Source organism: Vipera ursinii (genome assembly GCF_947247035.1).
Source record: "Vipera ursinii genome assembly, chromosome: 9".
Classification (NCBI taxonomy): Eukaryota; Metazoa; Chordata; class Lepidosauria; order Squamata; family Viperidae; genus Vipera; species Vipera ursinii.
Genome location: NC_139523.1, coordinates 18,171,767 through 18,187,268, shown reverse-complemented (window position 1 = coordinate 18,187,268; position 15,502 = coordinate 18,171,767). Strand labels below are relative to the sequence as shown.

Sequence of the window (15,502 nt, the reverse complement as noted above, 5' to 3'; positions counted from 1 at the left end):
TTATTGGGTGTAATTCAAAGGGCAGCTAGACTGTGTTTTATCAGAGATGTTGTAACATGGATAGGTACCAAAGTCTTAACAGCCACTTCCAACTATAAGATCCTGTGGAACATCTTGAACAGAGGTCAAATTAATCTCCACCTACTTGTGAAGGACTTTAGCTGAATCTTTGAAATACAGGAAGGTGGTGTAGATTGGTCGTTGTGTTCAATATTCCCCAGAGAGATGATGTATCTTTAAAGAAAAGTCTTTCTTTTCTGGTTCCACCTAAGAAATGCTAGAAATCAATTCTGGAACATTTAATGTGCAAAGCACATGCATTAAAAGTCTAACTAACAGTCTCTACTCTTGGGTGCAGTGGAATAAATGCCTTTGAACTATTAAAAGACTCAAGTTAAAATACTACAATTGTTCCTATGCTCCATACTACTTTTTATACCTTTGCTTTATAAGTATATATGCATCACATGCCTATCAATGACTTAAACGTTGCAAACAACAACATAAAACTATTTTGATAATAATATCAAGGACTTTACCTTGTTCTTGTAAAGACACTCAACCCTCAATTTTAAGTAAAGACAAAACAAAAGCACATGAGGGGAAATGGGAAGTTCTCCCATTGTTGTTTAAAATACTTTTTGAGTGGAAAGTAATTCTACTTGGAAAGGAGTCCCTCTGCATATTGTCAAGGGACTTTTTCAGTGTCCCTGTGACTTCAAACAATCACGAAACAAATGGTTGTAAGTCAGGGACTGCCTGTATTACCTTCTGCTGCATGCTTGGTGACAAGAACATATCAAACCGCAAATATTTTGGCTGATTGACTGTCTGGATGCTGAATGTCAAATGGTGGCCAAATGTGTATTTTAATGGAGCCAATCCCCAAAGCTCGGCTGGGTTGAATCTAATGCCGACTTGCTTCCTTGTAGCTGGCAGAAGATCTGGAGGATAACACTGATAGCCAAATGGATGCTTCATCTAGCCACACAGTGACCTCAGCCACAGACCTCCCTCCCGATGAATTGGTGCAAGGGCCTGCTGTGTCCTCCCCGGAGGGGGACCCCCTTCCCAGTGAAGATCTCCCCACCGACATGAGCAATTCCTCCTCTTCCACACAAGATGAAGGTCAGGCTAACCTCCATCCTGTCTGAATTTTTTCCGTAATTTCAGATCAGGAGATCTAATCCGACCATCTCTCATTCTCTGTTCTCCAGCTGAAGTGGAAGGCTTCTTCACAGACTTGCCAGGGCGGCTCCTGATCAACGCCGTGTATCACGTTGGCGCCGAGAGGCTGCAGCAAATGCTTTTCAGCGACTCCCAGTTCATACACAGCTTTTTGGACCAACGCAAGTTCACAGGTAAGGAGCGTGGAGAAACCGTTTCAAATCACATCCTCGGTGGACATTCGGGAGCAAAGTTCAGGGCAGAGTTGACATTGCAAAAAAGAAAGGAGACCGCTGTTTTCTGTCTATTTTAATGGATTAACTTAGACTTCCATAACCTGGTCTCCAGCTGATGTATCGAATAAGTATTTGGGAGGCTTTTGCATAAACAGCCCACTACAATCTTCCCTGATTGAGAGAGACACGACCTTCCTCCTTGCCAGCCTAATCCATAGTCTCTTGGAAAGAAAATCGAAAAGTCTTCACCTGAACGTTCCAAAGGTGCTTTATTTTGAAAGGCAACTGGACTTGGTTTGTTTTGCTTGAAGACATTTCGCTTCTCATCCAAGAAGCTTCTTCAGCTCTGAACTGAACTGAAGAAGCTTCTTGGATGAGAAGCGAAACATCTTCAAGAAAAACAAAAACAAAGAAAGTCCAGTGGCCTTTTGAAAAAGCACCTTTGGGATAACCGTGACCTGGATGGCTGAGAATCTTCACCTGAATGTCCGTGGAGGGAAATTGGTTTCAAAGAGGAAATAGTTCCGCTGCTGGAATTCTTTTATGTCCATCCAACTCAATCAGTCTTACAAAAGAGATCCTAGGATTGTGCTGGAAATGATTGTTTTCAGTTTTAAGCAGCTGTCAACCAATTTTGGAACTGCTCCTGGCGTGGCTGCTGCCTGTTGCTCCCACTTTTGGTAGGCCCCCAACTTGGGAGATATTGCCCATCCCAGATTTAAGTCAACTTTTAAAATGTCTGGATTCATATATCTATATCTATATCCATATCCTTATCCATCATATCTAACTTCTGTGAAGGCTACAGCAAGCGTGACTGATGATGTTATAATATTTCCAGGTGGAACATGGGCAAACATTTTGGTCCTTTTGACTATATTGGGTGGGTTAAGATGCAAACAGGGCAACCATTTTCCCTCAAAATCTTCCCTCACAGCAAGCCAAATCCCCAGGTCTAAATCCCCCCCCAATCCTAGAGGGCTACAACAACTGCAAAAGGGGTGCTGGGGGACCCCTCACAAGCCATAAATTGCCCACAGTTGAATTCATCTTTTCAGTCCTATGATCCCTTTCATTTTCAGTTCAAAGTTAATGGTTGTGAGAATGGATCGTAGTTCCCCAGCAGAGCAAAAGACCTCAGTTAAACTGGCCGTTTCCTGGGCATTTTATAACAGGTAGCAACCCTTTGAAACATTGAGTCCCGCCTGATTTTTATGTGCTTTTTTTTTTTGCTGGAAGCCATTTATACCAAAGCCTTGCAACCTTCAAAGATAACAGGTATCCATTAAATCCAAATCTGTGGCTGCTTTTATCATTTGCATAATCACATACATGATGTAAATTGTGTGGGTTGCAGTAAAACCTTGACTCAGTGAAAAGGCTGAGCGCCAAAGAATTGAGGCCTTTGAACTGTGGTGCTGGAGAAGACTCCTGCGAGTCCCTTGGACTGCAAGGCGATCAAACCGGTCAGTCCTAGAGGAGATCAACCCTGACTGCTCTTTAGAAGGCCAGATCCTGAAGCTAAAACTCAAATACTTTGGCCACCTAATGAGAAGGAAGGACTCACTGGAGAAGAGCCTAATGCTGGGAAAGGTTGAGGGCAAGAGAAGAAGGGGACGACAGAGAATGAGGTGGCTGGATGGAGTCACTGAAGCAGTAGGCGTGAGCTTAAATGGACTCCAGAAGATGGTAGAGGACAGGAAGGCCTGGAGGAACGTTGTCCATAGGGTCACGATGGGTCGGACACGACTTTGCAGCTAACAACAACAGAGTTTGAACAGAACGTGTTCACTGTATCCAGAGCTCCCTAAACGCGTGTTTTATCAACTAAGACTTTACCGTACCGTTTTTTAAAAAATATTATCCTGATAATCTTTCAATTGCCACTTGGTTTTCCTACCCTGACCTCAACTTTTCTTTCTTCCCTCTTCCTAGATGTTACACTGAGTTCATGGAGCGGAGACAGCAAGTGTCACCAAAGCCGCGTCATCACCTACACCATCCCCATCAGTAACCCTTTGGGCCCCAAGGCTGCACCGGTGGTAGAGTCCCAGGTATGGAGACCGGGTTCCTAAAAATACGAAGAGGGGCAGACAAAGCAAAGTCATGGTATTTTGATCCGCTGGCTGGCCCGGTAAAGATAAGTCCTTGACTTGCAACACATCATTTAGTGGCCGTTCAAAGTTACACCGGCAGTGGGAAAAGTGACTAATGACCCATTTTTCACACTTACCACTGTTGCAGATCCCCACGCTCAGGTGATTTGGATGCTTGACAGCTGACTCACATTTATGACGGTTGCAGTGTCCCGGGATCTTGTGGATCCCCTTTTGTGACCTTCTGACAAGCAAAGAAACCAGATTCACTTCACAACCGTATTACTTAACTTACCAGCTGTGGTGACTGCCTTAACAAGTGTGGCAGGAAAAGTCATAAAAGTGGGGCAAAATTCACTTAGCAGATGTTTCACTTAGCAACCGAAGTGTCGGGCTGAGTTGTGGCCATAGGTTGAGGATTACCCGTGCTAACTTTTAAGCCACTGATTCCTTGAGACTGTTATCTGAACAAACTGAGGGGCAGGGGGAAAGATAGCATTGACCAAGAATGGGTGTTAAAAACTGAATGTCTGCGCTTATCGTGCTTTTTTTCTCTTCACTTTTTGCCTGCTGGATGCCAGACTCTTTTCCGTGCCAGTTCCAAGAATGGAGGCTGTGTGGTGGACTCGGAAGTGGTCACTCAGGGCATCCCTTATCAGGATTACTTCTACACTGTGCATCGGTACTGCATCACCACCGTAGCCAAAAGCAAGGCCAGGCTCAGGTATTAATTCTTGGATTGCTCCCTTCTGGCATCCGTACAGTTGGCGAACAGGGTGTTAGGTTAGAGAAGTCTAAGACGTGGTGGAGATTCCTGGGGAAGAAACAGGGCAGAGGGAGGAGGTTGCCAGCAGCAGCCATAATAAGCTTCAAGTTCATCAAAATATTGACATGCGTCATGATGCTCTAGAGCAGGGGTCTTCAAACCTGGCCCTTTTATGACTTGTGGACTTCAACTCCCAGAATTCCTCAGCCAGCAACGTATACCAGGGGTCTTCAAACCTGGCCCTTTTATGACTTGTGGACTTCAACTCCCAGAATTCCTCAGCCAGCAACGTATACCAGGGGTCTTCAAACTTGGCCCTTTTATGACTTGTGGACTTCAACTCCCAGAGTTCCTTACCCAGCAACGTATACCAGGGGTCTTCAAACTTGGCCCTTTTATGACTTGTGGACTTCAACTCCCAGAATTCCTCAGCCAGCAACGTATACCAGGGGTCTTCAAACCTGGCCCTTTTATGACTTGTGGACTTCAACTCCCAGAATTCCTCAGCCAGGCTTGCAACTTAGATTTTGTATCATGATGACTGATACAAGCGAGCGAGTCGTGTCATTGCATCACTATATAAAATACGGCTTATGATTCATTCCTCTTTGTTAGGAGTCCATTCATTCTTTCTCCCGCTCAATGAATAAATCAGTCTATTAATCTGCACTGCTACCCATCTCCACAAATGACTCCTGGTTGCATTTTGGCTGCTTTTTTTTGTTTGTTTGTTTTGAATCTGATTAATATATCAAAACCATACCAGGCCAAGGAGGATATCAGCTTACAAATCCCTTTTCTCTGGATGCCTAGTTCACTTGCGCTAGAAGGGGAGCAAAACCATTAGAGGACCCTCTTGATGCCATGTAGTCTAAACTAAATCAGTAGCAGGACAATGCATCCATTAGACAAAGATGTACAAAAGTTCAAATTCTCTAAAACTCTTCCTTGGGTACAATGCTACATCAATCGATGCTGCATGAAAAGAAGGACTCGGGGTGACATGATAGCAGTGTTTCAATATCTCAGGGGCTGCCACAAAAAAGAAGGAGTCGAGCTATTCTCCAAAACACTTGAAGGCAGGACAAGAAGCAAAGGATGGAGACTCATCAAGGAGAGAAGCAACCTAGATCTAAGGAGAAACTTCCTGACAGGGAGAACAATTAGTGGAACAACTTGCCTCTGGAAGCTGTGAATGCTCCAACACTGGAAGTTATTAAGAAGAGTTTGGACAACCATTTATCTGAAATGGTATAAGCCAGACATGTCAAACACAAGGCCCGGGGGCCAGATCTGGCCCGCGAAGTGGTTTCATGCGGCCCGCAAAGCCATCCTGGAAACAGCGAGGGAACGGCCCCCACTGCCTTGGCCCTGGCCCAGAGACCCTCCTTCTGCCAGAGACCCTCAGATCTGTCCCACTCCTGCCCAGGCCCCCATAGGCACCCTTGATACGAATGATGTAGAGCTGGCCATGCCCACCCAGTAGGCCATACGCACTCTAGCCATGCCCACCCAGTAGGCCATGCCCACCCTGGCCATACCCACCCGGCCCCCTGAGGGCAACCGCAATGCTGATGCGGCCGTCAATGAAATTGAGTTTGACACCCCTGGTATAAAATTTCCTGCTTGAGCAGGGGCTTAGACTAGACTAGAAGACTTTCAAGGTCCCTTCCGTTATTCTCTTGTTCAATCAGAATGGGGAAGAAGCAAACCAAACCAAATTAAGCCAAGTTTGCAGCTCAAGAGTTCATATTGAGATAGAGACTGTAACCTAAATGCATGACTGTGGGCATCTTCGGGTCATTTTACATGCAGCATTCATCATGACTGATATCCCCGCCCTTCCTGGTTCTGAAAACAAAAAGTTTACTGAGCCTCTGATCTCCTTGGAGAACAACCTGATCTTGTAACTGCAGATGAAATGGGGAAAAAGATGAGACAGATATAGGAAAGATTGTATAACCCCAGAGTTCCTTTTCGTTGCAAGCCAAGTGAAGTATTCCGTTCTTTGCCAAAGGGGTTCCTTGCCAGGTTTCCCAGCATCCCGTGAGGGAAACAGAAAGGTTCTTTGGTTCATCTGTAACAGTTGTTCTCCATTACAGAGTCTCCTCTGAAATCCGGTATCGAAAGCAACCGTGGACCCTTGTGAAGACTTTCATTGAAAAAAATGCATGGAGCGGTGTGGAAGAATACTTCCAGCACTTGGGTAAGTGAATCAGGGAGACAAGCTATAGTGCAGAACCTGTCCTTTGGAACAATACAACACAGTTGGGTTGGGTACTCTTGTCTTCCCATTCATGAAGATAATGAATAGAATAGAATAGAATAGAATAGAATAGAATAGAATAGAATAGAATAGAATAGAATAGAATAGAATAGAATATGGAATGGAGTAGAGTAGAGTAGAATAGAATAGAATAGAATAGAATAGAATAGAATAGAATAGAATAGAATAGAATAGAATAGAATAGAATAGAATAGAATAGAATTTATTTATTTATTTTTTATTTTAATTCCATTTATATCCCGCCCTTCTCCGAAGACTCAGGGCGGCTTACAAGCTTAGCAGTAGCCTTCATTCTATGTCTATGCCTGCTTATTAGGGCTTTCATACACCCCCCAAGCGGCATTATTACAAAGTCAGCTTAATTGCCCCCAACAATCTGGGTCCTCATTTTACCTACCTCGGAAGGATGGAAGGCTGAGTCAACCTTGAGCCTGGTGGGATGCGAACCTGCACTAATTGCAGGCAGCTGGTGTTACTTAAGGAGGCATTAGCCCACTGCTCCACCAAGGCTCATAGAATAGAATAGAATAGAATAGAATAGAATAGAATAGAATAGAATAGAATAGAATAGAATAGAATAGAATAGAATAGAATAGAATAGAATAGAATAGAATAGAATAGAATAGAGCTGGAAGGGACCTTGGAGGTCTTCTAGTCTAGCCCCCTGCTCAAGCAGGAGGACCTATACCATCTCAGACAGGTGATTGTCCAGTCTCTTTTTAAAAACCTCCAGTGATGGAGTGCCCACGATTTCTGGGGGCAAGCTGTTCTACTGGTTGATTGTCCTCACTGTCAGGAAGTTTCTCCTTAATTCCAGCTTGCTTCTCTCCTTGATCAGCTTCCAACCATTGTTTCTCATCCTTCCCTCTGGTTCTTTGGTGAACAACCTGACTCCCTCTCCCTTGTGGCAGCCCCTCAGATACTGGAATGCTGCTATCATATCTCCCGTATTTCTTCTTTTCTTTAGACTGGCCAAACCCAAGTCCCACAGCCGTTCTTCGTATGGTTTAGACTCCAGGCCTTTGATCATCTTAGTTGCTCTTCTCTGAATTATTTTTTCCAGACTCTCAATGTCTTTTCTGTGATATGGTAACCAAAATTGGCTGCAGTATTCGAGGTGTGGTCTTACCAGGGCTTTATAAAGTGTTCATCAACTTCTCCCAGTAGAGGTTTTTAGAGAATAGGTAATTCTGAAGTTATCTGAGATATTCACCTATAGTCATATGCAGAATGAGACAAAAGTGTAGATGTTTTGGAGAGGCTCCTCTATCAGGATCATGATTTTAGGCATGAACTCAGCCCTCCAACATCTACACCTCTGTGGTCAAATGTTGTTTCAGAACTGGCACTGGTGCAAGCAGAGAAGGCTCTGCTAGAGGACAGCTGCCATGGCAAAGAACCCCGGGGTCTCTTGTCTGGATTGCGTCGCAGGAAACGGACCCTGAGCTGGAGAGCCCCCCATGTTGAAGCCCCAATGCCCACGCTACCCGATAGTGAAGGTTCATCGCGAACTGTTCGCCCTTCAGGTATGCCTCCTTGTTAAGAATGGTCTAATTCCTTTCCCTTCCGTGATATACAGGAAATCGGTAATCCTTTAGACCAGAGGTCCCCAACCTTTGGGGCACCGGGGACCGGTTCAGTGGAGAGAGGTTTTTCCATGGACCGGAGGGTGCGTGGTTTTGTGTGCTACCTGCATCCTGCAGTTGGGGCTTTGCTTGTTTGTGTGGACCAGTTGCTGGCATGCCGTGGCCCGGTACCGGTCCACGGATCAGGGGTTGGAGACCTCTGCTTTGGACATTACTGAACTACCCAAATCCTTCAGCATTAGGAATGAGACTAAATGAGGCTGCATGAAGTTGCAGTTCAATAATGTCTGGAGCACCTAAAGTTCCTTTCGTTTAAGTCCTTGACCTGTTGGTCTTCTGTTCTGTAGGCAGCCTGACCTCACGTCTTTCAGAACAACTGCTGGAGCCAGGACAGGGACAGACCGTCTCCACCGTGATCCTTGTCATCAGTCTGGTGTAAGGAAGCTGCTTTTGGGGGAGGTGGGGCTGCGTTTGGAGAGCATCTAGAGAACTTCCCCCAGTCTGATCCTCCAAAGTTCTCAATAGTGGTTGAACTGGTTGGGGAACTGAACTGCATATATTTGGGAAGCTGATCTAGATCAGGGCTTTTCAACCTTTTCACCCATTGTACCACTTGTAGGATATGGCAACATCTGAGTTCCACCAGTCACCTAGCAAGGTGTCAAAAACTTGATGACCCCCCCCCCCAAAAAAGGAAAAAAGTGATGAAGTACAGGTAGTCCTCGACTTACAACAGTTCGCTTAGTGACTATTCGAAATTACTATGGCACTGAAAAAAGTGCCCCCAAGCCACAGCCCAGCAAGACACCTGCCTGCCCGCCTGGCAGCGCTCTTCCTCCTGTCCGAGGTTTCCATTGTTGTGAGCATTTCTGTTGAGGATTGGCAGTGGGGGTGGGGGATGGGTGTTTGGTTTTTATTCCGCCCCCTCTGCTAGGTGCTTGCAGCAGGTTTTGGTCACTTCACATGACCCTGGGACACTGTGACCGTCATAAATAGGAATCAGTTGCCAAGCATCTGAATATAAATCACAAGACCCTGGAGATGCTGCAACATTCCAGCTGATCGGTGCTTCTTCTGGGCTCAGCAGAATCGCCAGGATCAGCGCCGAGCTGCAGCTGGAGCCTGGCGCTGATCCTGGTGCTTCCACTGAGCCCTGACAGCCCTGCAGCTCCAGCCGTCTCTCGCTCAGGCTTGTGCGGTGCTGCCACCAGTTCAGCTCATTCCCCTCCCCCACTACCACTTTTTTAGGATGGTCGCGTACCACCTGCCAGGTGCCAATGTACCACAGGTGGTACCCGTACCACTGGTTGAAAAGCCCTGATCTAGATCAACCTTTTCAGACCTGATGTTTCTGTAGAGGCAGACTGCCACTTTCAACTTGTCCAGCCAGCCCCATAGCAGAGCTGGCTCTGGAGAACAGTCCAACACATCTGGAGGCCCTTTCTCAGGGAAGGCTTTTCTAGAGTTCTGTATATGAGTTTTCCATTTGCAAACTTGTAAGTATAGACGCCAGAATCTGCACAAGGTCACAACTTACATAGGGTTACAGCTTACTGCATTTAAGGAAGAGTCCAGTCCACTGAAGCCAGGAACAGGGCTGGCTTTATCCTGGAACACCCTATGATGCCATCAGAATGGGGTTTTAGTGGAGCCTGGAATTCTGTTTAATGGATAGGGTGGCCTCAAAGACAGCAAGGCTGGCTGAACGTGAATAAAGTAACTTGCATGGCCATCAAAACAAGGCTCCCCTCTCTGCTCCCCAAACTGAAATGACCTTGTTGCCGCACTGCTAGGTGGGTTGTAGCAAAAGGGGGAGAAAAGATCAAGCCCCAGAGCTGTCAAGGCGGGTTGGAAAGCCTCCGGTGCTTTGGCTTTCATATATGCTTACCTTAGTCACTAACACAGAACAAAATTATGCTGGCTTGTGCTTAAAGTGTACCACTAGCTTCCTAAGATTCCTCACCCCGCTTCTTTTCTCTAGGTGGGTTGGTTTATTGATTATTTCAATTTATCTGCCTGTCCCACCCCCCCCCCCAAAAAAAAATCAAATTCATGACTTAGGACAGTTCCCAACAGTTAACATGCCATAAAACATAATTGAATAAAAAAGGTTTCTAGTTTAATTAGCTTAATTTCCGGCTAAATTAGCAACCTTATTTGTCTGAAAAGTGCAATAGAGTTTGGGAAGGTCTGGTGTGGCAGCATCTATGCTGGATATTTTTTTTCCTTTTTTTATTGATGAGACAATGCAGGAACAAAGCTTCATCTGTTCTTTCTTTCTTTCTTTCTTTCTTTCTTTCTTTCTTTCTTTCTTTCTTTCTTTCTTTCTTTCTCTTTCCTTCCTTCCTTCCTGCCTTCCTTCTCTTCTCTTCTCTTCTCTTCTCTTCTCTTCTCTTCTCTTCTCTTCTCTTCTCTTCTCTTCTCTTCTCTTCTCTTTTCTTCTTTCTCGCCTCCGCACAGGATCTGTGTGAGGTATTGTATGTCAACAGCCCTCCAGCTCTAGCCATGTTGCTACTGCCTTGAACATCCCTGTGCCCCTTACCTGACCCCATCCTGCCATGCCTTCCTGCTTTGAAACCTCCAGCTTCCACCCTACCTGCCTGCCTGCCTTCTTTCTTTCTTTCGTTCCCAGTCCCAAGTGGCTTCTTCATCCTGGCTTGGTTCTGGTTTCTTGATTGGCCTTCATGATTCCTGCTGTTTCAATCCTCTCCTAGCCTCTGCTTGAGCTACCTGGCAGGCACTTCCATGATGTCTTCTACTGTTATCCCACCCCCCGACTGCACTCTCCTGACCGTGTCTCTTCTCCCTCTCCCCAGTTCTAAACTGTGATCCCCACCAGATTAAACAGGAAACGGTGTGTGTGTGTAAACAGTGGCCCGAACCCTTAGCCAGAATCTGTCTTACATGATTCCACCTACACTTTCCTTCTTGTTCACCTCATTAAACTTATCAGTTGTTCTTACATCCCTGTTCTGTCCTGCAAATGGTGGGGGGGGGGCTAACTTTCTCCCTATCCATCTTCATTCCTAGGGCTTCTTATATTTCAGCCTATACATTTTTAAAGCTTAGAGGGCCAGCCACTGAAAGGAAGATGGATTTTTGTCTCCCAAGGTTAATGTGATTGCCTATGCAAAAATAGTAAGACTATCTCTGGGAGTTAGTCTGCCTGCCACAGACCCCCTCATTAGCTCAGGCTGAGATCATCTTTTCCACTGGCAGCACTATCAGTGCATGGATGCCTGATATAAGCCCCAGTGATGTTGTGCAAATTATGAAATTCATATCTGCTGCACAATGACAGCATGGCGTGCATGATGTTGCTTCTCTCCCTCCTCTGTTGATCCAGATGCATTGATGTGTTTCCTCTATGACCATTGCGGTCACTAGCTATGTGATTTAAAGGCCCAGTTCACACACAATGCATTAAGCCGGGGGCTTATTTCAGTTATAAAGGCTGGCTTAATCACATTCGAAGCCAAACCAAAATAGATCCCTGCGGGATTAAGGCAAACTTTGAAGGCTGTCTTTAGGGATGCTATTTGACTATATTGTTACTCTTGGGAAATTATAAAAAAAAAGATTATCGGGACATTTTAATCCCATGTTAACGATTATCATGCATTATTTTAATCATGCTCTTGAAGGGGTCGTTCCCACTGAGTATCCATTCTGATTCTGACTCTTTACAGAATCCCCCAAAGTTCTTGTGAATTCTGGAGGAAATTTTGGTCATTTAAATCCCACCACATTCTAGCTAGAATTGAGTGCCTTCTTAGTCTGAACGGGTCTTTTATGTTACCAACGTGTTTGTGTTTCTCTGTAGTCTCTTAGTTCTGGTCATCCTCAACATGATGCTGTTCTACCGGCTGTGGTCTCTGGAGCACACAGCCCGAACTGTGGAGTCATGGCAGACGTATGCACTCTCCAATGGGTGAGAAAGACTCTCCGGGAAAGAGAAAATGGGAGACTGACTTTCTTTTACTCTTAGGAGATGTTGAGAATTTAATGCCAAGCTAATATAGCAATAGCACATAGACTTATATGCCACTTCATAGTGCTTTACAGCACTAAGTGATTTACAGAGTCAGCATGTTGTCCCCAACAATCTGAGTCCTCATTTTATTGACCTCAAGAGGACAGAAGGCTGAGTCAACCTTGAGCCGGTCAGGATCGAACTCCTGGCGGTGGAGTGCAGGAGTCAGCCTGCAATACTGCATTCTAACCACTGCACCACCACAGCTCATGGATTTGGGGGTCCTGAATTCTCTCAGAAATGTTGGCAAAATGGAGTTTGCATTGAAGGAAAGAGAGAACAATCTTCTCAAGGTAGCTTGCTGCTGGTTTAATATAATTTAGTATTTGTGTCAAGAAATAATATGCTGCAAATTAGCAGCTGGAATGGTAGCAATGAAGACCTTGAAAAAGATGCACTAATGTCTTAATGAGCCAATATTTACAGACATCAGGCTATGCAAGCAGTGGGCTTCCTTGTGACACCTTATAGTAGTGAAAGTTGGACTTTGACGAAGCAGCTTTGGATCTTTGGATAACACTCCTTGAGAGAGCCAAGGAAATAAGCGATAGATAGATCAGAGAACAAATCTGTTCAAGACTTCTCACTCAAAATACAAATAACCAGATTCAAATTTTCATATTTTGGACGCATTATGTAAACCTCTAACTCCCTTAAGAAGTTTATAATGCTGGGAAAGGTAGAAAGAGAGAGAAGAGGATATTCATCAGTAAGGTAGATGGACTCAATTACAGTGGCAATGGCTACACTTCTGGATGAACTGAAGGACCAGATTGGGACAGACCATCTGAAAGAACATCTATCTATGTGATTGCTTAGAGTAGATGCTGATTTGATGGTATATAATCCACCAGTCCAACAATAGCATTTATGTCTGGGGATTTCCAAGAGTTGAAGTCTTCTGATATGAAAATATTTTTAAATTAGCCAGAATTAAATTAAGTATGTTTATACATGTGATGCTAGGTATATACATATACATATACATACATATACATATACATATACATACATACATACATACATATATTCGTAGATTTTCACGGGTACAGGTATGTAGGTCTTGGCGTATTCGGGTCTTTTTCTGTGTAAGATTGAGAGTGTCTTGGCGACGTTTCGACGAGGTCCCACTCGTCGAAACGTCGCCAAGACACTCTCAATCTTACACGAGAAAAGACCTGAATACGCCAAGACCTACATATATATGTAGTCATAACAATATTGTATCTTATTGTTGAAAGGCTGGGTATAAATCAATAAAGAGACAGCAGAAACCCAAATAGATACAAGTGGAATAATAAACATATTTATTAACAAAATATTTTAAAGCATATCATGACCCCTCAAAAGGAAGCCAAAATTATTTACATTCCTTGCTGAGTTAGATCTTTAGTGGTAAACCAAGATTTGACTCTATGCGAAACAAAGTTGATGAATTGTCCAGCGTATTTTAAAAGAATTATCTTTATTGTATCTGTAAAGTTTTTCAAGTGCTTTTAAACAGCGATTAACCTAAGACTTACAATTTGTTTTGAGCACAACTTTGGTAAACATACTGTCTAACATTGAAATGTTCTGGGTTATTGCCTGGAAAAGCATATCGTAATTCAAATAAACATGTCAGGCTTTTAGTCTATCCCTAAGGAGGACAGAGAATCAATTCTTTTAAGTGAATTTATCCTATAGAGAAGTTAGGATAAAACAAAGAAAGAGTACCACTTTTTGGAGGAAAAATGAGATATAAATGTATATTAAACAGGTGAATGAGGATACAGAGGATCAGTAAATTATTTGAAATATTGCTTGACAGGATTTAGGAAGCTGATGCCCTTTACCTCTGTACAGCCAATAGAATTAATTAACTGCTCTTTAATAAATGCAGTCCGCTGACTGGAATAAACAATAAAACAATATAAAACCCAATTAAAAAACCCCACCATACAGTAACCAAGAGAAAATCATTGGCAATAAAATGCTGTGAACTTCTAACAGTTTTTAAAATGCTTGAGCAAATGAAAGGTTTTTTGTTTGACATAGTGAAGCTGTAAGAGAGGTACCAGAGTCTTCTGAGGAAGGATTCGAAAAACTTGATTCGTGCCTTTTTTAGAAGGATGCTTGGAAAACGTTTTCAGATGAAGACCATCCATCAAGGTTGACCAACCAAGAGTTGGATGTGTCTTGCAAATTCCAGAAAGCTGATTTTCTGATAGGCCTAACCTGCTTCTAAAATAGAATTATAACTTTCCTTCCATACCTCTAAAGCCCAAATGGCCATAATATCTCACCCTTTCCAGTATGTTTTTGATATTGCCCTAAATTGCTATAAAAAGTTTATAGAGAATATAGCTTCTCCCCCAGCCTTAGAATCAGGGCAGTTAGGTTCTGGAAGGCCAAATGACTTCTGCATTAAACACTAGTTTAATGGTTACCAGTTGTCTTCCGGGCGAGATTTAAGGTGCTGGTACTTACCTTTAAAGCCCTACATTGCTTAGGCCCGGGATACTTGCAGGACCGTCTGCTACCGGGGACGACTTCCCATCGCCCAGTGCGCTCACACAGAGAGGGCCTCCTCAGGGTACCGTCGGCCAGACAATGTCGGCAGGCGACCCCCAGGGGGAGGGCCTTCTCTGTGGGAGCACCAGCCCTTTGGAACCAACTTCCCCTTGAGCTTCGGATGGCCCCGGACCTCCGGTCCTTTCGCCGCGACCTCAAAACTTTTCTCTTCCATCAAGCTGACCTGAATTGATGATGGGTTTTTAAATATGTTTTAATTTTTAACTGTAGTTAATTTATTTTGGGGCTGTTATTTAATTCTTTTTTAATTTTTGTATTGTTGTTTTTATTGTTGTAAGCCGCCCTGAGTCCTTCGGGAGATAGGGCGGCATATAAGTCCCATAAATAAATAAATAAATAAATAAATAAATAAATAAATAAATAAATAAATAAATAAATAAATAAATAAATAAATAAATAAATAGTGAGGGGTGTGGTAATTCACAGAAAGTGAACTCAAGAAGTGGACACACTGCTGATCCATCACAGTAATTGTGTCTCCTTTTCTGGCAGGAAACTTCCACAGACAGCCTCGGAATGGGCAGAGATTCTGGAGTTGCAAAAACAGTTCCATAGTGTGGAGGTGCAAAAGTGGAAACAGATCCTGAAGGCATCCGTGGAACTTCTGGATGAGGTGAGCTCTCCAGTTTGAATGTTCCTCCAGCCCTGCTAGTTCCTTGAAAATGTGAGAAACGATGCTCCAACTCTTGGTTTCCAGAAGCCCTTTTTAGCGTCAAGAGATTTCCATCAGATGTTGACCATACAGTGGAGATTAAGA

The 15,502-nt window shown here is 43.9% G+C and overlaps 1 protein-coding gene across 2 annotated transcripts in view; it reads left to right on the top strand.

Annotated features, from left to right (window-relative positions):
* The window catches only part of GRAMD1A (GRAM domain containing 1A), a 49,633-nt gene that overhangs the window by 31,142 nt on the left and 2,989 nt on the right, over positions 1 to 15,502 (top strand). For both annotated transcript variants that reach the window (XM_083369468.1, XM_083369469.1), the window contains 9 exons: positions 933 to 1,128; positions 1,218 to 1,361; positions 3,339 to 3,457; positions 4,081 to 4,223; positions 6,368 to 6,471; positions 7,893 to 8,078; positions 8,486 to 8,573; positions 11,962 to 12,069; positions 15,238 to 15,358. In XM_083369468.1, the coding sequence (XP_083225594.1) occupies positions 933 to 1,128; positions 1,218 to 1,361; positions 3,339 to 3,457; positions 4,081 to 4,223; positions 6,368 to 6,471; positions 7,893 to 8,078; positions 8,486 to 8,573; positions 11,962 to 12,069; positions 15,238 to 15,358 (1,209 nt within the window). The remainder of the gene's footprint in view (positions 1 to 932; positions 1,129 to 1,217; positions 1,362 to 3,338; positions 3,458 to 4,080; positions 4,224 to 6,367; positions 6,472 to 7,892; positions 8,079 to 8,485; positions 8,574 to 11,961; positions 12,070 to 15,237; positions 15,359 to 15,502) is intronic.